This window comes from Scyliorhinus canicula, chromosome 8 (assembly GCF_902713615.1).
Source record: "Scyliorhinus canicula chromosome 8, sScyCan1.1, whole genome shotgun sequence".
In the NCBI taxonomy this organism is placed as follows: domain Eukaryota; kingdom Metazoa; phylum Chordata; class Chondrichthyes; order Carcharhiniformes; family Scyliorhinidae; genus Scyliorhinus; species Scyliorhinus canicula.
The window spans coordinates 161,437,536-161,460,445 of NC_052153.1; the positions used below are offsets into that span (position 1 = coordinate 161,437,536).

General features: G+C 45.5%; 1 protein-coding gene across 2 annotated transcripts in view; it reads right to left on the minus strand.

Annotated features, from left to right (window-relative positions):
• Positions 1-7,904: 7,904 nt before the first annotated feature.
• mrps36 (mitochondrial ribosomal protein S36) overlaps positions 7,905-22,910 on the minus strand; it is a 62,880-nt gene continuing 47,874 nt past the window's right edge. For both annotated transcript variants that reach the window (XM_038805586.1, XM_038805588.1), the window contains 2 exons: positions 12,222-12,418; positions 7,905-8,938 (listed from right to left, as the gene is read on the minus strand). In XM_038805586.1, coding sequence (XP_038661514.1) covers positions 8,921-8,938; positions 12,222-12,418 — 215 coding nt within the window. In that variant the 3' untranslated portion in view covers positions 7,905-8,920. The remainder of the gene's footprint in view (positions 8,939-12,221; positions 12,419-22,910) is intronic.

Sequence of the window (22,910 nt, forward strand, 5' to 3'; positions counted from 1 at the left end):
CTCCGGTGTCTGGCTACCGGAAGCCAGCCTAGTTGCCTAGCAACCTGGGTCCAGTCATTCAACTCAAACCCAACCACTCAAAACGATTCAGACAATCTCTCATTTCTCACCACTGCTCATCAGCACGGCCCACCCTTCCTCTTCTCGTTAGCATGCCCTTAAAGAGGCTGTGGGGGACCATGGACCTCTATTGCAACATTTTTCAAACTTTTATCCCGGGATCATTTTTACCAACCTTCTCCACCCACCATTTTCACCTACCTATATGTCACTGGTGAGCTTGCTTAGGCCTCATGATCTCAAAGTTTTCTGATGAGACTTCAGCTAATGATTTAAGATCTGCATCCATTGAAAAATATAAAGAGGTTGCTTCAATTTCAATATGCTGCCCTGCAGATAACACACATGAACTCTGAATACGGATTTGCAGTGGCACAATTGATAACCCATAGATCAAGTAATCATCTTTATGCTGCGTTGTCCCTAGAACAGTACAGCACAGAACAGGCCCTTCGGCCCTCGATGTTGTGCCGAGCAATGATCACCCTACTCAAACCCATGTATCCACCCTATACCTGTAACCCAACACCCCCACCCTTTCTCTCGCACAGCCACAACACGTGATGTCAGCGTGCGCCCACGTGACCAGCTCCCTGCCACCACTCCAGGCAGGATGACTCCAGTAATTAAAAAAAAATCTGCTCCTGGGTCAGCACACTGACGTCTAGAGGAGTCCTTCTGCCCCGCCGGGCTCCAGGCCTGCGTACTGCTGAGGGGGCACGCATGCGCAGAACAACCGGTATGCTGAAAGCCAGTTGGGACCAGTGTTTTCAAAATCCGGTCGCACAGTTGTGAACTTCGTCCCGCAATCAGAACATCGTTTGAACATGACTGCTCTATTGGGTTGATCCATGAGTATTATTAAGCAAAACTTTGCATGGGTTGGCATTGACTTCTGCAGTATGGCTGACCAGGAATCTTCTCTTCTCCCTCTTTAGTGCCATTGATGGAATCATCAATTCACCAGATACGTGTTTTCCGATATGATTCTAGGCTTTAATCAACTTACCTCGGAGCCAGCCTGTTACCCGTCGATGAACTCTCGGTGAACTGCAAGCTGACTCTGGACAAGGGTATTTATACAGCAGCACAAAGGGGAGGAGTCGTGGGCGGAGCCAAGGGTGGAGCCCTGTACAAGCTCCTGAGCATTCCCAGATCCACTCCCCCTAGTGGTCGGGTAACGCTACTGCACGTACAAATATACAGTGTGAATGACCATGTTATATTCACCCCCTGCAAAAAAAAAAAAGCAAGTCCGGCGGGGGGGGGGGGGGGGTGGTTTACAAAGTCAGTCTGTCCGGTGGTCGAACTGTCCGCTGTGATCTGCGGAGCACCGGGGTTGCAGCCTCCTGCGGTGGCTGGATGGGTATTGTGTGCTGGGGTATGATGGCGGACTCCAGGGAGGGTTGTATCCGAGCTTCATACTCTCCTGGTTCAACCGGGGACTGGGGGCGCTGGGGGCTGGCCGGCGTGGGTGCGCGGAACTGGTGGAGCGAGCTCGTGGGCTCGGGAGCGGCAGCATGGGGTGTAGGGTGAGGGGTCCTTCTGTGGGGGTCGAGGGGGCGCTGGATTCGGCGGGTGCCAGATCCCGGAGGGATACAGTGTCCTGACGGCCGTCAGGGAACTCGACGAAGGCGTACTGGGGGTTGGAGAGGAGGAGGCGCACCTTCTCAACAAGGGGGTCGGTTTTGTGTCTCCTGATGTATTTCCTCAGAAGTACGGGGCCCAGTGTCCTCAGCCATGCTGGAAGTGAGACCCCCGTGATAGTGCCCCTGGAGAAAATGAAGAGCCTCTCGTGAGGGGTCTGATTGGTCGCTGTGCACAAAAGGGACCTAATAGCGTGGAGCGCGTCTGGGAGGACTTCCTGCCACTGGGAGACTTGGAGCTTTCTAGACCGGAGGGTCAGGAGGACGGTCTTCCAGACCGTCGCGTTCCCCATCTCCACCTGCCCGTTCCCCCTGGGGTTGTAGCTGGTAGTCCTGCTCGAGGCAATGCCCTTGTCGAGCAGGTACTGACGCAGCTCGTCGCTCATGAAGGACGAACCCCGGTCGCTGTGTACGTACCTGGGGAAACCAAACAGGGTGAAGATGCTATGCAGGGTCCTAATGACTGTGTGGGAGGTCATGTCGGGGCACAGGATAGCAAATGGGAAACGGGAGAACTCATCTACGACGTTTAGAAAGTAAACGTTCTTGTTAGTTGAGGGGAGTGGCCCTTTGAAATCAATCGCGAGGCGTTCAAAGGGCCTAGAAGCCTTGACCAGGTGGGCCCTGTCTGGTCTATAGAAGTGCAGTTTGCACTCCGCACAGATCGGGCAGTCCCTGGTGACTGCTTTTACCTCCTCGTTGGAGAAAGGCAGGTTTCGGGCTCTGATATAGTGGGCGAGCCGGGTGACCCCCGGGTGGCAGAGGTCATTGTGGATGACTTTCAATCGGTCAATCTGCGCGCTGGCGCATGTCCCGCGGGATAGGGCATCCAGAGGCTCGTTGAGCTTCCCGGGTCGATATTTAATATCGTAATTGTAGGTGGAGAGTTCGATCCTCCACCTCAGAATTCTGTCGTTTTTAATTTTTCCCCTTTGCGAGTTGTCAAACATGAAGGCAACCGATCTTTGGTCGGTGATGAGGGTGAACCTCCTACCTGCAAGGTAGTGCCTCCAGTAACGAATAGCCTCCACAATGGCTTGTGCTTCTTTCTCGACTGAGGAGTGTCGGAGTTCTGAAGCGGAGAGGGTACGGGAGAAAAATGCGACTGGTTTCCCTGCCTGATTTAATGTGGCTGCTAGAGCTACCTCTGAGGCGCCGTTCTCAACCTGGAATGGAGTGGATTCATCCACCGCCCGCATGGACGCTTTGGCGATGTCCTCCTTTATGCCGTCGAAGGCCTGGTGTGCCTCGGCTGACAGGGGAAATCGTGTGGCCCTAAAGAGTGGGCGGGCTTTGTCCCCATATTGAGGGACCCACTGGGCGTAGTAGGAGAAGAAGCCCAAGCACCGTTTGAGGGCCTTGGGGAGGGGGAGTTCTAATACGGTCCGGGTCTGGGCCCAGGACTCCGTTTTCCACGACATAGTCGAGACTGTTTGTGCGGAAAACGCATTTCTCCTTGTTATATGCGAGATTCAGTTTCTGTGCCGTCGGGAGAAAACGGTTGAGGTTGGCGTCGTGGTCCTGCTGGTCATAGTCGCAGATGGTGACATTGTCCAAGTATGGAAACGTGGCCCGCAGCCCGTACTGGTCCACCATTCGGTCCATTGCTCGTTGGAACACAGAGACCCCATTAGTGACGCCGAAAGGGACCCGGAGGAAATGGAAGAGGCGGCCATCAGCCTCGAATGCCGTGTAGTGGCGGTCCTCCGGGCGGATTGGGAGCTGGTGGTATGCAGACTTCAGATCCACCGTGGAAAAGAGCAGGTACTGGCCGATCTGGTTTACCATGTCTGCAATCCTGGGAAGGGGATACGCGTCGAGCAGCGTAAATCTATTTATAGTCGACAACCATGCGGAATTTTTCCCCGGTCTTAACAACCACCACCTGAGCTCTCCGGGGACTATTGCTGGCCTCTATAATCCCCTCACTGAGAAGCCTTCGGACCTCTGTTCTGATAAATAACCTATCCTGCAGGCTGTACCGCCTGCTACGAGTGGCTACGGGTTTACAGTCCTTTGTGAGATTGGCGAAGAGGGGGGGGGGGGGGGGGGGATTCGCAGCGTAGCGAGGCTGCAGATAGTGAGTGGGGGCAGGGGCCCGCCGAAGCTGAGGGTGAGGCTCTTAAGGTTACGTTGAAAGTCTAGGCCTAATAAGAGTGGCGCGCAGAGTTCGGGCAAAACGTAGAGTTTGAATTTTGAGTAGCTAGTGCCTCGGATTGTGAGTGTCGCGGTGGTGCGTCCCTGGATCTGGACCGAATGGGAGCCTGAAGCGAGCGAGATAGTTTGCCGCGTGGGGAAAACGGGGAGCAAACAGCGTCTTACCAGGTCTGGATGTATGAAGCTCTCAGTGCTCCCGGTGTCGAAGAGGCATGGCGTTTTGTACCCGTTGATTTGGACCTCTGCCATCGAATTTCGCAGATGCTTCGGGCGTGATTGGTCCAGAGTGACTGCACCAAGTTGCGGGTAGTCGGCGGCTCGATCAGCTGTGCTGGAGTGGCCCCGTGATGACTGCCCTCTGAGTTCATAGTCGTACCCTTCCGATGAGTTGTCCGAGCGTGGAGATGCAGGTCGGGCCCGTGGATCGCACGTGGCGGGCGGCGAGGAAGATCGCGTCCAAGATGGCGGCCCCCATGAGTCTCACGTGGCCAGCCGCGTGGTGGAGGTTTACCAAGATGGCGGCCCCCATGGATCGCACATGGCGGGAGGGGGCGGAGTCGGGGCATAGGCCGCAGCGTTTCGGGCCACGCGGAGCGATTACTTCGTGCCGCTGGGGAGTTGGAAGCTGGGGCCCTTTTAGCGAGGCACACTCTTGCGTAGTGGCCTTTCCGCCCGCAGCTGCTGCAGGTCGCGTTGCGGGCCGGGCAGTGCTGCTGCGGGTGCTGGTTCTGGCCGCAGAAAAGGCAGGCTGGAGCAGCATAGTGGCTGGCTGGAGCAGCATAATGGCTGGCTGGAGCAGCATGGTGGCTGGGCGGCTGCGTAGCACAGGCCTGGGGGAGTTGCTGGTCGGGAGCCCATGAATGGGTCACAGGGAACGAATTAAGGCTGCGGAAGGAGACCTCCATCGTGGTCGCAGCTTCCACAGTTGTTTCTAAGTCTTGGGCCCCTTTTCCAGCAGCCGTTGGCGCACATAATTAGACCTGAGGCCCGCTACAAAAACATCACGTACAGCAAGTTCTCGGTGTTCAGCCGCGGTAACCGCTTGATAATTAGTCATTTGACAAATTATTGAGTTCCCTTACAAATTTGGCGAGTGATTCTGTAGGCCGCTGGCGGCGAGACGTGAACACATGGCGTGCGTCAACTTCGTTAATAGGCCTTACATATATCTTATCGAGTACTGCTAGCGCTGCAGTATATGAATCGGTCGAGTTTAGTTGCATAGAGATTCGGTGGCTCACCCTCGCGTGCAGTAGACTTAGCTTCTGTTCCTCTGTCATTTCGGCTGTGCTCACTTCTGCCAGGTAGGCCTTAAAGCACCGCATCCAGTGGGAGAAGATTTCTTTTGCCTCTGCATCCTGCGGGTCGAGTTCCAGGCGTCCAGGCTTGAGGGCTGATTCCATGATCGATCTTGACTGTTCTTAAGTTGATTAAATTGATGGAACCATCAATTCACCAGACACGTGTTTTCCAATATGAATCTAGGCTTTAATCAACTTACTTCAGAGCCAGCCTGTTACCCGTCGATGAACTCTCGGTGAACTGCAGGCTGACTCTGGACAAGGGTATTTATACAGCAGCACAAGGGGGAGGAGTCGTGGGCGGAGCCAAGGGTGGAAGCTCCTGAGCATTCCCAGAGCTACTCCCCCTAGTGGTCAGCCTGTTTGGCCACGTTATGAATACACTTTACATGGCCATCGAATCCTAAAGTGGGTTTGAACTTGGGATCTCCTGCCCCAGCGGTAGGGACACCACCATTGTGCCACAAGACTCCTTCACAGTCATGTTTAGAAAACATAAAACCCAGAAAACCCAGACTCATGGAAAAAAATGAAAATGAAATGAAAATCGCTTATTGTCACGAGTAGGCTTCAATGAAGTTACTGTGAAAAGCCCCTAGTCGCCACATTCCGGCGCCTGTCCGGGGAGGCTGGTATGGGAATCGAACCATGCTGCTGGCCTGCTTGGTCTGCTTTAAAAGCCAGCGATTTAGCCTGGTGAGCTAAACCAGCCCCTAGGTTTGGTCGGAAGAATTATGATTTAAAATCCAGTCTGAAAACATTGGACTGTGGTTATAAAGATTGGGTTCTTCAAAATGGTTTGTAGGGGAGTAAAGTATATGTATTTATATAGCATCCTTCTTCAGGATTTCCCAAAGAGTTTTACAGCAAATATAAACTATTCTGTATCTCTGCTTTCCTTCATCACACCAGGTGCTTCATTCATTGCGGAACTGCCTCCCTTAACCTCTTACCCTTGAAACCTATCTCTTTGACCAAGTCCTTTGTTCTAGTATTTCCTATATCTAGATAGGATTGTGAGAGTTGAATCAAAGAGGCAAGACTACGTGCCCTCCATAATAAGCCAACATTTGACTGAATGTGGTAACGAAGAAAATCAACCTTAATGGAAATCGTGAGAAAGGAAACTGCTCGTAGTTACCAAGGCAGCACAATGGCAATTTCACTGGACTAGTAACCAAGAGACCCAGGCTAACGCTTTGGTGAAATTTAAATTCAATTATAAAATTTGGAATATAAAGCTGGTCTCAGTAGAGATGACCATGAAACTATCATGGTTGTAAAAATCCATCTGGTTCACCAATGTCCTTTAGGGAAGATAATCTACCATCCTTATCTGGCCTAGCTATATGTAACTGTCCCCTTAAATGACCTAGCTAGCGACACAGTTAAAGGGAAATTAGGGATGGGCAACAAATGCTAGCCTTTCCAGTGGCACCCTCGTTCCATGAATTTAAAAAAAAATTGATCAGGTGCGGTATGAAGAAGCCCTGACAAAATTCAAAGTCAATGGCAATCGGGAAAACTCGCCATTGGTTGGTGTCATGACAAGCAGTGCCCAATAACATTTGTGACTTCTCAGATACTGAAGGAGTCTACGCCTGCATGCAGCAAAACCTGGACAACATGGATGTGTTTCTAGTAACGTATATGGCATGCAAGTTCCAGGCAATTGCCATCTCCAACAAAAACAAATCTAGCTACATCTCCAACAAAAACAAATCTAACCATCTCTCTCTGACATTCAACAGCATCACCATCGCTGAATACTTCACCATCATCATCCACTGAACAGACCAACCAAATAATTTGTGCCTACAAAAGCAGGTCAGCTACATTTAGTCAGTTTTTTCAGATTTTGGATTGTGAGATAAATAAAATCTCACACATTACTACAAGACTGCTGCATAAATCAAATATTAGGGCAGCACGGTGGCCTAGTGGTTAGCACAGCTGCCTCACGGCGCTGAGGTCCCAGGTTCAATCCCGGCTCTGGGTCACTGTCCGTGTGGAGTTTGCACATTCTCCCCGTTTCTGCGTGGGTTTCACCCCCACAACCCAAAAATGTGCAGAGTAGGTGGATTGGCCACACTAAATTGCCCCTTAATTGGAAAAAATAATTGGATAACCTAAATTTAAAAAAAAATCAAATATTAAATTTAGAGTTCATACTCGATAAATGATATAATTTGTGTCCACATCACTTAATATAAACAATACTTTAACACAAGTTACAAGACCTCTTTGGTTCCTGTTAAAGACTTACTGATAACCTTTACCCTTTACAAGTGTCTGGCATCCTTTTCTGCTCTGGGACATTATCCACCGCTCTGCATCCATATAGACTGGGAGGTAACCTGTCCTGGAATCTCCTTCAGTGTGATACTGGACCTGCTGTTGTATACAATGGGGGCCAGTTTTATTTATCCAGTGCTAGAAAACTTATTTCAACTCCCCAGAAGGATGAAATGCTATTAACGTAGAAATAGCAAGTGTTTCACATCCATAAAAGGTGGTTGGTGTTGGTGGCAGGCAGGCAACTGGAGTTAAGGCCAGAATCAGATCAGCCATGTTGAATGGTGGAGTTGGCTTGACAGGTCGAGTGGCTGCCTTCTCGGAGTTCTTCGGTTCTTAACTCAAGGAACCAAATTTTGGTTAAAATTCATCTAAAGTGATGTTAAGAAGTAACTCCAAATTCAATGGAAATAAGGTGCAAAATAAAAATGTAATTACTAGAGTATTGCAATTCCAAGTCTTTACTTCCTTATTTAAATGTTTATTCATAATTTTCAACAAAAGCATATGACAGTAAGTGGAAATGCAGTTTATGTCCGTGTAATTCTGTACAATAGTAGATCCCCCCTGCACATTAAAATTCCTACACTCAGCTGATAGGAAGTTTTAACAATTCCACTTATTGATGCATCTTATGTACATAATTTGCTACACCACTGATCTACAAATATTTGTGGTAAATGTAGTGCTGTACGGCCAACTTAAAAATACAAAAGCACCCAACTGAAAACAGTTTTTAAATTCTGCAGTTAAACTGTAATTCACAATGCTTAATTCAACAATCAGCGTAACCTTATCTTTAGCAATGAAGGCGGATAGCATCTTAATTTAAAAAAGCAGAAAAATGCACCTATAAATGTACTTTACATTTAAAAGGAGTATTGACAATATGCCAGAACTAAATCATTCCATAGGCTCTCAAAATTAGTGGACTTGATAGCATGTTTTTGAAAACAGAATTACATAAATGATGGAACTATATTTGGAATTTTCTAATCATTTTAACAAGTTGTAAGATCAGAATAGTACCATATGTTTTTGTGTGGTTTATATTCCATATTGTAATTAAATATCAGTTGAAGTCAACAGACTGAAGTTATAATTTGGAAGATTTTTATGGAAGAAATTGCTGTATAATTGGGCAAGATATTGTATCATTACTGACTTATCCAGGAACAAATAGCTGGAGATAAAATATAAAATACTGTTCAATTTCACAATATTATTCCTATGAAAACCAATGAACATTAGTTTGGGAAATATGTCAAAATGTTTAGTCTTTTATGAAAGGTGGCAAATTTTCAATGTTTATTGAAACTGTGGTATGTACATCCATTCAGCCAGAGGATATGTAATCGGCACAGCAATATAAAATGTACAAAGGTTTGTAATTATATCCACAGCTTGGAAATTTGACAGTAGAAGCAGCCAGTGATGGATGACAGCAATAAGCAGTTGCTTTTACTCTGGTCCTCCACGCTGCAAAACAAAAATTGGTAACATGTGTGAAGTTAAAAAGCTCCAGCAATATATTCAACTAAAGCAGGATAAGATACCCATTATGAAACAAAGGGCCATTAACTGTTATGGTGGGCCAAATGGCCCACCATTTGGCTGTATCATTGAGATGAAAATTAATTTATTTCAATAAAATTCACTGACTGTAGGTAAATTATATTCCACCAAAAGGAAAGATCAAACTAAACACAGGTGGAGACACCATGGATGAATAAAGACACAAGGGAGCAATTTAGGATTAGGGAAAGAGATAGCAAGGGTGCAGGATGAGAGAGAACATGGAAAGATTAGAAGAAAAGTCAAAAATCAGTTAGGAAAGCAAAATGGAACTATGAAAATAAATTATCAAGGTGCGTTAAACAAAAGATAAAAATATTTTACATGCTTATCAATATAGAAACTCTTTGATGTAAGTATGGCCATTAAGGCACAGGTTACAATAATAGAGATGGCAGAAATATTATTCAATTAGATAAATGCATTTAAAATAAAAAGGGGATGTATTGAATAAACTGAACACAGAATAAAATTCCCCTGGTCTGGATGGATTGTATCCACATATTCAAATAGAATGTAGAGACGAGGCAACACATGTTTAATAATTTGTTAGGAAAAGATGTGGTACTGGTGGATAGCTAATATAATTCCGAATTCAAGACGACAGAACATGTCCAAGGAATTATAGACAAGTCAGATTCGGTGGGATTAATGGAATCCTTACTAGAGAATAGAAGAACATTTAGAAAAGATAAATATAATAACAAACAGCAAGAATTCCAAAAGGAAAATCTTGCTTCACCAATCGTAGACAATTGTAATACAGTGGATCCAAATTATCTGAATTTGAGGCGTATTCGATAAGGTGACCTATAATAGATTGACGAGAAACAGTCAGAAGGTGGAGGTGTATTTGATAAGGTGGTCCTTAATAGACTGACGAGAAACGGTCAGAAGGTGGAATCAGGGGTCAAGTGATAATGGTTAGTTAGCTGGCTTCAAGACAAAGCAGGGACTGGAAATAAAGGGTAGTTCTTCAGAAAGTGGGAAGTGATGTTCCACAAGAGCAGTGCTGGGACCAATACTCCCAATTTCTTTCCATCTGTGTGTGAATTGAATTTTGTTCTATGCAACAACAGCAAGGTAATAGGCGGATTTGCATCAACAATAAAAAGTACGTCATATAGGTTTTTGCAGTAACTTAGAAACAAGTTAGCAAGAACATGGAAGACAACAGAATATTAAAACAAGGGATAAATAATAAGGTGCATTGCTTAAGATGTTAATTTGAAGGGCAGCATGGTTGCGCAGTGGTTAGCACTGCTGTCTCAGTGCCGACATCACAGGTTCGATCTCAGCCCTGATCACTGTCCGTGTGGAGTTTGCACATTCTCCCAGTGATTGCGTGGGTTTCGCCCCCACAACCCAAAGATGTGCAGGCTAGGTTAATTGGCCATGCTAAATTGCCCCCTTAAAAATGAAAATGAAAAATGAAAAAATGAATTGGGTACTCTTCACATTGAAATATTAAAATTAAAGATGTTAATTTAAGAGTATTGTCATTTGTCTAGCAATCCAGAGACTTAGAGTAATGCTCTGGGAACCTGCATTCAAATCACACCATGGCAGATGGTAGAATTTGAATTCAATTTTAAAAATCTGGAATTAAAAGAATGACCATGAAACGATTGTTGATCGTCATAAAAACGTATCTGGTTCACTAATGTGCCACAGGGAAGAAAACCTGTCATCCTTACCTGGTCTGGCCTACATGTGACTCCAGACCTACAGCAATATGGTTGACTCTTAAATGCCTCATCAAGTCATTCAGTTGTATTCAACCACTACGTAGACTACATAAAAGGGATGAAAAAGGACAGACCACACGGCATCAACATAGTACCGGTGACAACAGCAAGCTCGCCCTGTTGTAAGAAGTCCTTCTTACTGACATCTAGAGGCTTCTGCCAAAATTGGAAGAACTGTCCCACAGACGACTGAAGCAAGTTTGATGGTATCATACCCTTACAGATAATCTCCCAAACACCACCATCATCCTCATTCCTGGTATGTCCTGTCCCACCAGCAGGACAGACCCAGCAAAGTGGCGGCAGCACACTGATAAATAATTGGAAGGGAGCTGCCCAGGGAGTCCTCAACATTGGGCCTGGACCCCATGAATTCTCATGGCATCACTACTTGTGATTAAATCATAAAAGATAAAGTAGCACATGCATTGTATAACGATGCGGCAGGGTGGGGCGGAGTGGCACAGTGGAGAGGGTCCCAGGTTCGATTCCTGGCTTGGGTCACTGTCTGTGCGGAGTCTGCAGGCTTGGGTCACTGTCTGTGCAGAGTCTGCACGTTCTCCCTGTGTTGCGTGGGTTTCCTCCGGGTGCTCCTGTTTCCGCCCACAAGTCCCGAAAGACACGCTGTTTAGTAACTTGGACATTCTGAATTCTCCCTCGTGTACCTGAACAGGCACTGGAATGTGGCGACTAGGGGCTTTTCACAGTAACTTCACTGCAGTATTAATGTAGCTCTACTTGTGACAATAAAGATTGACCTCTCAAGTTTCTTGACAATCGTGTATGTTTCACTTAGATCACCTTTAATTCTGCTAAACACGAGAGAACATAGGCCTGATTTAATCAGCCTCTCATCGTTAAACAACCTTCTGAGCCAAGTGACCAACCGAGTGACTTTCACTGTTATGCCTCCAAAGCAATTATATACTTCTTTTAATATGGAGTCTTAAACCAGTGTTCACTTGTTCACTTTAATTTGGGTTACACCAGGGGGCACAGCGGTTAGCACTGCGGCCTCAAGGCGCAGAGGACTGGGTTTGATCCCGGGCCCGGGTCACTGTCGGTGAAGTTTGCACAGTCTCCCCGTGTCTGTGTGGGCCTTACCCCCAAAACCCAAAAATGTGCAGGGTAGGTGAATTGGCCATGCTAAATTGCCCCTTAATTGGAAAAAGGTTGGGCACTTTTAAACAAAAAAAAACTTGCGTTATACACTTTCTGCAAAAGCCTGATCTTGGATAGCTTCTCAGTGAGTTACCTGGTATTTTTGCAGCTTACTAAAGGTCAGGTAAAGCACAGCATCAGCATTTCCTTTGTTATCACCACAATCCTTGCCTGCTTCCCCAACCTCCAAACATGCTCACATTTTCCATAAGCATACTTGCTATAGGCTTATACTCAAGGGTGGAAAGAAACATTTAATTGAAATGGTGCAGACTCACCTGAATGTATTCCATTTCGTCTAGTGGTATTGGTTGCCTTCTGTATTTCTGCGGTAGAGATCTTATTATTTCTACAGTGTCACGTGGACCAGAGAGTTGGCTAATAGGAACAGAGACGGAGCTAGGTGCTGTTGATTGCTGACCCTGGATTGAATTTGATAGTATCGGGTGATTAATCAACTTGAGCGCTTTGTGCACTGTGAAGTGAATACAAGAATAAAAAAAATTGCTGAAACCACATTATAAATGAAAAAATGCGCACCGCATAGCATGTGTATGCCAATCACAACTTACAAGATAATGAAGCAGCCCATGTCTGCATATAGCAAGACCTGGACAACATTCAGATATGGGCTGGTGTCAAGTAATATCCATGCCACACAAGTGCCAGGCAACAGCTATCACCAAGAAGAGAATGTCTAATCATCTCCCTTTGATACTGAACAGGATTATAATTATTGAATTCCTCAATAATTGGAAATGGAACTCGACCAGCCATATAAACAGTGACTAGAAGAGTCAGTTTGAGGCTGGCCATTTTGTAATGAGTTGATCTCATCTAATCGCCAATGCCGGTCACATGGGACACCGGTCAGGAGTGTGATGGAACACTCTCCACTTCAGGGGCGGCATGGTGGCACAGTGGTTAGCACTGCTGCCTCACAGCACAGAGGACTCGGGTTCGATCCCGGCCCACTGTCCGTGTGGAATTTGCACATTCTCCAAGCGTCTGCGTGGGTCACACTTCCACAATTCAAAGATGTGCAGGGGTTGTGAATTGGCCATGCTAAATTGCCCCTTAATTGGAAAAAAAGAATTGGGTACTCTAAAGAAACACTCTCCACTTCCACTCCAACACTCCAAATAAGCTCTCCAGCCCACTTGGTTGAGAAGATGGTGTAATGATAATATCATGGATTAGTAACCAGAGGCCCAAAGAAAGCAGTGATAATACTAAATTGTTGCAGTCTAGAGGTAATCAGCAGTCGAACACCAGATAACTTAAAAGAGCCGTTTATTTACTGCGGGGCTGTAGCACAAGTGTAACTGAGTTACAGCAAGTGAAAAAGCAAATTTCTCTTAGTTACAGTTGATTATATATTCTTACAAAACCCATCAAGCCTTCAATCATTAGTCATACAATTAGCTCATTACGCCCCTCCTTTATGTAATTATTTTCTTCCCATCATTAGTAATACAGTTAGTTTCAAAGCATAGTAATTCTTTATCAAAAGTCCTGAGGAGTGACTTCCCCCGGCTGTGTTTCGTTCCCACCAGATTCTCACAGATAGTCAAGGTCGTGATAACGCCTTCTCACAGGAACAATTCATTTCACAAAGCTGGTATACAAACTTGACATTCCATTTCCCATCAAGCTCTGATTTAACTTGACCAAACTCTCATTCCATTTCCCATCATGCTCTGATTATAACTTGAGCCAAACTCTCAGCAGTACATACATTCCCCAACCGGAAACCATAGCTCAATCGTGAGATTGACTCTCTACTGAAGGACAGGTCAGGCGACCCCAACCTATCCAAGAAATCCAGGTACGACCTCTGCAAAACCATCCGAGATGCCAAGAGAGAGTATCAGACCAAGCTAGAGTCACAGACTAGAGTTACAAACTCTCGGCGGTTGTGGCAAGGCCTAAACAAAGTGGCTACAAAGTGGAGCCGAGCAGCATCTCCAGCAGCAGCGCACCCCTCCCCAATGAACTCGGTTCGAGCAGGAAACCAATAATCCACTGTCGAGTGCTCCAGCAGCCCATAACACACCCATACCCACCATCACAGATCCTGCGCGGACCAGCTGGCAGATGTGTTCGCGGACATCTTTAATCTGACGCCACTCTGCTCCGAGGTCCCCACCTGCTTCAAGAAGACCACCATCATACCGGTGCCAAAGAAGAACCAGGCAACGTGCCTCAATGAATACCGTCCGGTAGCCCGGACTTCAATCATAATGAAATGCTTCGAGAGGTTGGTCATGAAGCGCATCACCTCCATACTCCCAGAACGCCCTGATCCACTGCAATTCGCATACCGCCGCAACCAGTCCACAGCAGATGTCATCTCCCTGGCCCTACTCTCATCCTTAGAGCATCTCAACAACAAGGACTCCTACATCAGACTCCTATTTATTGACTACAGCTCCGCCTTCAACACCATACTCCCAGCCAAGCTCATATCAAAGCTCCAAAACCTGGGACATGGCTCCTCACTCCAATTGGATTCTTGACTTTCTGACCCACAGACCACAATCAGTAAGAATAAACAACAACACCTCCTCCACGATAGTCCTCAATACTGGGGGCCCGCAAGGCTGTGTACTTTAAAAAAAATAAAATTAGAGGGCAGCACGGTGGCCTAGTGGTTAGCACAACCGCCTCACGGCACTGAGGTCCCAGTTTCGATCCCGGCTCTGGGTCACTGTCCGTGTGGAGTTTGCACATTCTCCCAGTGTCTGCGTGGGTTTCGCCCCCACAACCCAAAAATGCGCAGAGTAGGTGGATTGGCCATGCTAAATTGCCCCTTAATTGGAAAAAATAATTGGGTAATCTAAATTTATAAAAATTAAAAAAATTAAAATAAATAAAACAAAATTAGAGTACCCAATTATTTTTTCCAATTAAGGGGCAATTTAACGTGGCCAATCCACTTAACCTGCACATCTTTGGGTTGTGGGGGTGAAACCCACGCAGACATGGGGAGAACGTGCAAACTCCTCACGGACAGTGACCCAGGGCCGGGATTCAAACCCGGGTCCTCAGCGCCGTAGGCAGCAATGCTAACCATTGTGCCCTAAGGCGGCATACTTAGCCCCCTACTATACTCCATGTACATACACGACTGCATGGCAAAATTTGGTTCCAACTACATCTACACGTTTGCTGATGATACTACCATATGGGCTAGATCGTGAATAACACAGAGTCAGAATACAGGAGGGAGATAGAGAACCTAGTGGAGTGGTGCAGCGACAACACCTCCTCCATGCCGCCTTAAGGCAGCATGGTGGCACAGTGGTTAGCATTGCTGCCCTCTATCCCTCAGTGCCAGCAAAACTAAAGATCTGGTCATTGACTTCAGGAAGCAAAGTACTATACACACCCCTGTCAGCATCAACTGGGCCGAGGTAGAGATGGTTAGCAGCTTCAAATTCCTGGGGGTACAAAAATCTGTCCTGGTCCACCCACGTTGACGCTACCATCCAGAAAGCACACAGTGCCTATACTTCCTCAGGAAACTAAGGAAATTCAGCATATCCACATTAACTCTTACCTACAAATGCACCATAGAAAGCATCCTATCTGGCTGCACCACAGCCTGGTATGGCAACTTCTCGGCCCGAGACCGCAAGAAACGTCAGAGAGTCATGAACAAAGCCCAGTCCATCAAACGAACCTGCCTCCCATCCACTGACTCCATCTACACCTCACACTGCCTGGAGAAAGCGGGCAGCATAATCAAAGACCGCTCTCACACAGCTTACTCACTCTTCCAACGGTCAGGAGATACAAAAGTCTGAGAACACGCACAAAGAGATTCAAAAACAGCTTCTTGCCCGCTGTTACCAGACTCCTAAATTACCCTCTTATGGACTGACCTGATTAACACTGCACCCCTGTATGCTTCACCCGATGCCAGTGTTTATGTAGTTACATTGTGTACCTTGTGTTGCACTATTATATATTTTCTTTTTCTTTTATTTTCATCTACTTAATGATCTGCTGAGCTGCTGGCAGAAAAATACATCGCACTGTACCTCGGTACATGTGACAATAAATAAAATTATATCATCTGACCTATGGCTCCAGACCTACCCCAATGTGGTTGACTCTTGACTGCCCTCTGCAACGGTCCAGCAAACCACTCAGTTGTATCAAGTCACAACAGAAAAGCCAACATGAATTAAACCTGTCATGTGAGTACCTTTAAAAAATGGGTGTTTTTTACAGAATAACTGTAGTGGGTGTACCTTTAAGAAATGGGTGTTTATTACTGCAGTGATGTCAGAGTGTGGGTGGAGCTGGGCTTTTTTTTGGTTTTGTTTCAGTGTTGGAGCTGCAGTCAGCCACAGAATGTGTAATGTTGTTCTCTCTGCCACATAAAGACTATCTCTTGATCATTTGGTGAATTCAGAATTATAACTGTTCTCAGTAGTGAATTTAAACCTGATGTGCTTCTGTTAAAAGTTTTTAAAAAGTCTTATGGGTGTTAAAAGGAAAGTAAGGATTACTTAGTATTGTATTATTTGGGCGTTGTATTTGAATTAATGGTTGCTAAGATGTTCACTGTATGTTTTAAAAAGGGTAACTTGAGTTCATAGAATAAACATCGTTTTGCTTTAAAAAATACTTTTCCATTTCTGCTGTACCACACCTGTAGAGCGGGCCGTGTGCTCTCCATACCACAATCTATTAAACGTTGTGGGTCAGGTGAACTCCATGAGACACTTTGGTGTTCTCTAAACACTGGCCCATAACAAACTGGGGGCTCGAGGGGGATAAAAGTCTGTCTACTGGATTGGCTTAGTGAATGTAAAGACAGTGAGCACATTGTGGTTGCTTTTCGGGTGTGGTATTCCAGTTTTAAGTGGGGAGTGTGTTGTGGACAATGGCTCTTTCAGAGGCGCTGATAATTTTGTGGGTGGAGACAGTCACACGCAGTACCTTACAGACAGAAACTAAAAGCAGACTGTTAGATTTGGCAAAAACATTGCACTTAACATTACCTGTCAAAATGCGAAAAGATGTAATTATGGAGGTGGCTAAGCATTTAAAATTGCCTGACATTCAGTTTGATTCACTGGAAATGGCAAAAATTCTGTTACAAATTAAACAAATGGAACATGTGAAAGAATTAAAGCAGCTTGAATAAGAAAGAGATAGAGAGGAAAAAGAAAGAGATAGAGAGGACAAAGAAATGGAGAGAGAAGGAGAAAACAAAGATTAGCACTAGCAAAACAAAAAGAAAGAAAAAGGCAGATACAGATCAGGGAAAAAGATGAGAGACAGTTTGAACTTCAGAACCGCATGACATTCAGTTAAAATTGGCAGACATAAAGGGAAATGTACAGTTGGATGATAGTGATGAGGATAGTGAGAAAGAGCGTCATAGTCGAAGGCTTGGTGGGGATCTATTTAAATATGTTCAAGCATTGCCAAGGTTTGATGAGAAGGAGGTAGAAGCCTTATTCATTTCATCCGAGAAGGTGGCTAAACAAATGAAATGGCCACAGGACATGCGGGTATTACTGATTTAAACAAAGCTGGTAGGTAGGGCTAGTGAATTTAAATTTCAAGAGTTTAAGTTAATCTAAAATTGTGCAGTGAAGGTTAACAAGGGGTGCCCCACCCACTCACATAACTGGTTGGCAGTTAAGTGTCAGTCACCTTCATCTACTTTGATCTAAAAGCAAGTTGGGGGGGGGGGGGGGGGGGGGGGGGGAGAAGAGTCAACACAGGCCAATTTAAAAGAGCAACTTGTAACTCACTCCCAGTGAGCCAGAGAAGACACAGCCAGAGTGAAACGCAGCAAAAAGAGTGAGTTTGGGAATTTGAAGCCAGGTGGGAATTCGGAGCTGGGAGGGGAGGAGGTGCTTTTTAACCCTCGTAAGTGACTGGTAAGTAGTTTTTCTTTTCATTGTCTAATTTATTTATTTTTTACTTTCTTTTTTTGGAATTGTGGTAAGTTAACCTAAGGTTTAAGACATGGCAGGAGATCCCAGATCCGTGACATGCTCCTAGTGTGCGATGTGGGAGCTCAGGGACATGTCCACTGTCCCTGGCCCCTTCACGTGCAAGAAGTACGTCCAGTTGCAGCCCCCATTAGACCGCTTGACAGCTCTGGAGCTGCGGATGGACTCACTTTGGAGCATCCGCGATGCTGAGGACGTCGTGGATAGCACATTTAGCGAGTTGGTCACACCACAGGTGAAGGTTACTGAGGTAGATAGAAAATGGGTGACCAAAAGACAGAGTAAGAGTAGGAAGGCAGTGCAGGTGTCCCCTGCGGTCATCTCCCTACAAAACAGATATCCGGCTTTGGATACTGTTGAGGGAGATGGCTCATCAGGGGAAGGCAGCAGCAGCCGGGTTCATGGCACCGTGGCTGGCTCTGCTGCGCAGCAGGGCAGGAAGAAGAATGGCAGGGCTATAGTGATAGGGGACTCGATCGTAAGGGGAATAGACAGGTGGTTCTGCGGATGCAATCGAGACTCCAGGATGGTATGTTGCCTCCCTGGTGCAAGGGTCAAGGATGTCTCGGAGCGGCTGCAGGACATTCGGAGGGGGGGGGGGGGGGGGGGACAGCCAGTTGTCGTGGTGCACATAGGCACCAGCGATATAGGTAAAAAACGGGACGAGGTCCTGCAAGCTGAATTCATGGAGTTAGGAGTTAAACTAAAAAGTAGGACCTCAAAGGTAGTAATCTCAGGATTGCTACCAGTGCCACCAGCTAGTCAGAGTAGGAATGTCAGGATAGATAGGATGAATGCGTGGCTCGAGAGATGGTGCAAGAGGGAGGGATTCAAATTCCTGGGGCATTGGAACCGGTTCCGGGAGAGGTGGAACCGGTTCTGGGAGAGGTGGGACCAGTACAAACCGGACGGTCTACACCTGGGCAGGACTGGAACTGATGTCCTGGGGGGAGGCGGGGGGTTTGCTAGAGCTGTTGGGGAGGGTTTAAACTAATGTGGCAGGGGGATGGGAACCAATGCAGCAAGTCGGAAGGTAGTAAAACAGGGACAGAAACAAAAGGCACTAAGGGGGAAAAAGTGTAAGGCAGGGAAGACATAGTCAAAAATCAAAAAGGGCGACAGTACAAGATACAGTGACTGAGGGGAGCTCAGTGAATAGGCCCAGTAATACTAAAAGGAATGAAACGGGAAGTAAAAACATATATTGTAAGCAACGCGGCAGGTTGTTACATGAAGATATGGGTTCACGACAAGGAAAATTAGGAGAAATGTTAAGAGGAAATATTACTTAGGAAAGGCTACTGATCGAGGTGTTAAGATTCAAAACAGAGGTATAAAAGCCAACATAAGTGTACTTCACCTGAATGCTCGTAGTATTCGGAATAAGGTAAATGAGTTGATGATGCAAATCATCGTAAATGACTATGATTTAGTGGCCATGACTGAAACATGGTTAAAGGATGGTCACGACTAAAAAGTTAAATATCCGAGGGTATCAAACTATTCGGAAGGACAGAGTGGATGGTAAGGGAGGTGGTGTAGCTCTGTTATTTAAGGATGACATCTGGGCAATAGTAAGGGATGACATCGGTGCTATGGAGGATAAGGTTGAATCCATTTGGGTGGAAATCAGGAATAGCAAGGCGAAAAAGTCACTTATAGGAGTAGTCTATAGGCCACCAAATAGTAAAATTATGGTGGGGCAGGCAATAAACAAACAAATAACTGATGCATGCAGAAATGGTACAGCAGTTATCATGGGGGATTTTATCCTACATGTCGATTGGTTTAACTAGGTCGGTCAAGGCAGCCTTGAGGAGGAGTTTATAGAATGTATCCGCGATAGTTTCCTAGAACAGTATGTAATGGAACCTACGAGGGAACAAGCGTCCTAGATCTGGTCCTGCGTAATGAGACAGGATTGATTAATAATCTCATAGTTAGGGATCCACTTGGAAGGAGCGATCACAATATGGTGGAATTTAAAATACAGATGGAGGGTGAGAAGGTACAATCAAATATTAGTGTTTTGTGTTTAAACAAAGGAGATTACAATGGGATGAGAGATAACTAGCTAAGGTAGACTGGGATCAAAGACTTTATGGTGAAACAGTTGAGGAACAGTGGAGAACCTTCCAAGCGATTTTTCACAGTCCTCAGCAAAAGTTTATACTAACAAAAAGAACGGTGGAAAGAGGGAAAATCGACCATGGATATCTAATGAAATAAGGGCGAGTATCAATTGAAGGAAAAAGCATACAAAGTGGCAAAGATTGGTGGGAGACTAGAGGACTGGGAAATATTTAGGGGGCAACAGAAAGCTACTAAAAAAGCTATAAAGAAGAGCAAGATAGATTATGAGAGTAAACTTGCTCAGAATATAAAAACAGATAGTAAACGTTTCTACAAATATATAAAACAAAAAAGAGTGGCTAAGGTAAATATTGGTCCTTTAGAGAATGAGAAGGGAAACTTAATAATGGGAGAGGAGGAAATGGCTGAGGAACTGAACAGGGTTTTTGGGTCGGTCTTCACAGTGGAAGACACAAATAACATACCAGTGACTGATAGAAACAAGGCTATGACAGGCGAGGACCTGGAGATGATTGTTATCACTAAGGAAATAGTGATGGGCAAGCTAATGGGGCTAAAGGTAGACAAATCTCCTGGCCCTGATGTAATGCATCCCAGAGTGCTAAAAGAGGTGGCTAGGGAAATTGAAAATGCACTAGTGATAATTTACCAAAATTCACTGGACTCTGGGGTGATCCCGGCGGATTGGAAATTAGCAAACGTGACACCACTGTTTAAAAAAGGAGGTAGGCTGAAAGTGGGTAATTATAGGCCAGTGAGCTTAACTTCGGTAGTAGGGAAGATGCTGGAATCTATCATCAAGGAAGATATAGCAAGGCATCTGGATGGAAATTGTCCCATTGGGCAGACGCAGCATGGGTTCATAAAGGGCAAATCGTGCCTAACTAATTTAGTGGAATTTTTGAGGACATTACCAGTGCGGTAGATAACGGGGAGCCAATGGATGTGGTATATCTGGATTTCCAAAAAGCCTTTGACAAGGTGCCACACAAAAGGTTGCTGCACGAGATAAAGATGCATGGCATTAAGGGTAAAGTAGTAGCATGGATAGAGGATTGGTTAATTAATAGAAAGCAAAGAGTGGGGATTAATGGGTGTTTCTCTGGTTGGCAATCAGTAGCTAGTGGTGTCCCTCAGGGATCAGTGTTGGGCCCACAATTGTTCACAATTTACAGAGATGATTTGGAGTTGGGGACCAAGGGCAATGTGTCTACGTTTGCAGACGACACTAAGATGAGTGGTAAAGCGAAAAGTGCAGAGGATACTGGAAGTCTGCAGAGAGATTTGGATAGGTTAAGTGAATGGCCTAGGGTCTGGCAGATGGAATACAATGTTGACAAATGTGAGGTTATCCATTTTGGTAGGAATAACAGCAAAAGGAATTATTATTTAAATGACAAAATATTAAAACATGCTGCTGTGCAGAGAGACCTGGGAGTGCTAGTGCATGAGTCGCAAAAAGTTGGTTTACAGGTGCAACAGGTGATTAAGGCGGCAAATGGAATTTTGTACTTCATTGCTAGAGGGATGGAGTTTAAGACTAGGGCGGTTATGTTGCAATTGTATAAGGTGTTTGTGAGGCCACACCTGGAGTATGGTGTTCAGTTTTGGTCTCCTTACTTGAGAAAGGACATACTGGCGCTGGAGGGTGTGCCGAGGAGATTTACTAGGTCAATCCCAGAGCTGAAAGGGTTGGATTACGAGGAGAGGTTGAGTAGACTGGGACTGTACTCTTTGGAATTTAGAAGGATGAGGGGGGATCTTGTAGAAACATATACAATTATGAAGGGAATAGATAGGATAGATGCCGGCAGGTTGTTTCCACTGGCGGGTGAAAGCAGAACTCGCCTCAAAATAAGGGGAAGTAGATTTAGGACTGAGTTTAGGAGGAACTTCTTCACCCAAAGGGTTGTGAATCTATGGAATTCCTTGCCCAGTGAAGCAGTTGAGGCGCCTTCATTGAATGTTTTTAAGATAAAGATAGAAGGTTTTGTGAAGAATAAAGGGATTAAGGGTTATGGTGTTCGGGCCGGAAAGTGGAGCTGAGTCCACAAAAGATCAGCTATGATCTCATTCAATGGCCGAACAGGCTCGAGGGGCCAGATGGCCTACTCCTGGTCCTAATTCCTATGTTCTTGTGAAGTGTTTGCATCACTACTGGAGGAGGTATCCGGGACGTATGAGGTGAAGAAAAAATCTATCTTAGGTGCATATGAACTAGTGCCTGAAGCCTACAGACATAGGTTTAGAAATTTAAGGAAAGAATTTGGTCAAACATACATGGAGTTTGAAAGGCTCAAACAAAGTAATTTTGATAGTTGGATAAGGGCTTTGAAAATAGACCAAACGTATGAAGCTCTCAGAGAAATTATACTTTTGGAGGAGTTTAAAAATTCAATTCCTGATTTAGTGAGAACTCATGTGGAAGAGCAGAGTCTTAAAACTGCGAGGTAAGCAGCAGAAATGGCAGATGATTATGAATTAGTTCATAAATCAAAGCTTGGTTTCCAACATCAGTTTCAGCCTGTGAGGGATAGAAACTGAGGACATGAGAAATACTCAAGTGGCAAAGGTAAAGGTGATCTGATGGGATACAAGAAGGGGAGTGTACCTCAGACTAACAAAAAATCAGGAGGGTGGAAGAGACATGAAAACTTTCAAATGTTTTCAGTGTCATAAACTAGGCCAAGTAAAGTCACAGTGTTGGTGGTTGACGAAAAACACTGGGAAGGCTGATGTGATAAAACAGGATAAGACAGTGGGGTTTGTTAAAGTAGTAAAGGAAAGCCGAAGTGAAACAAAGGAGGTGCAAAAGATTGTACAGCCTGATCAAGAGATGATTGATAAGAAGGTGCCAGATGTCTTTAAAGAATTTACTTGTGTGGGCAAAGT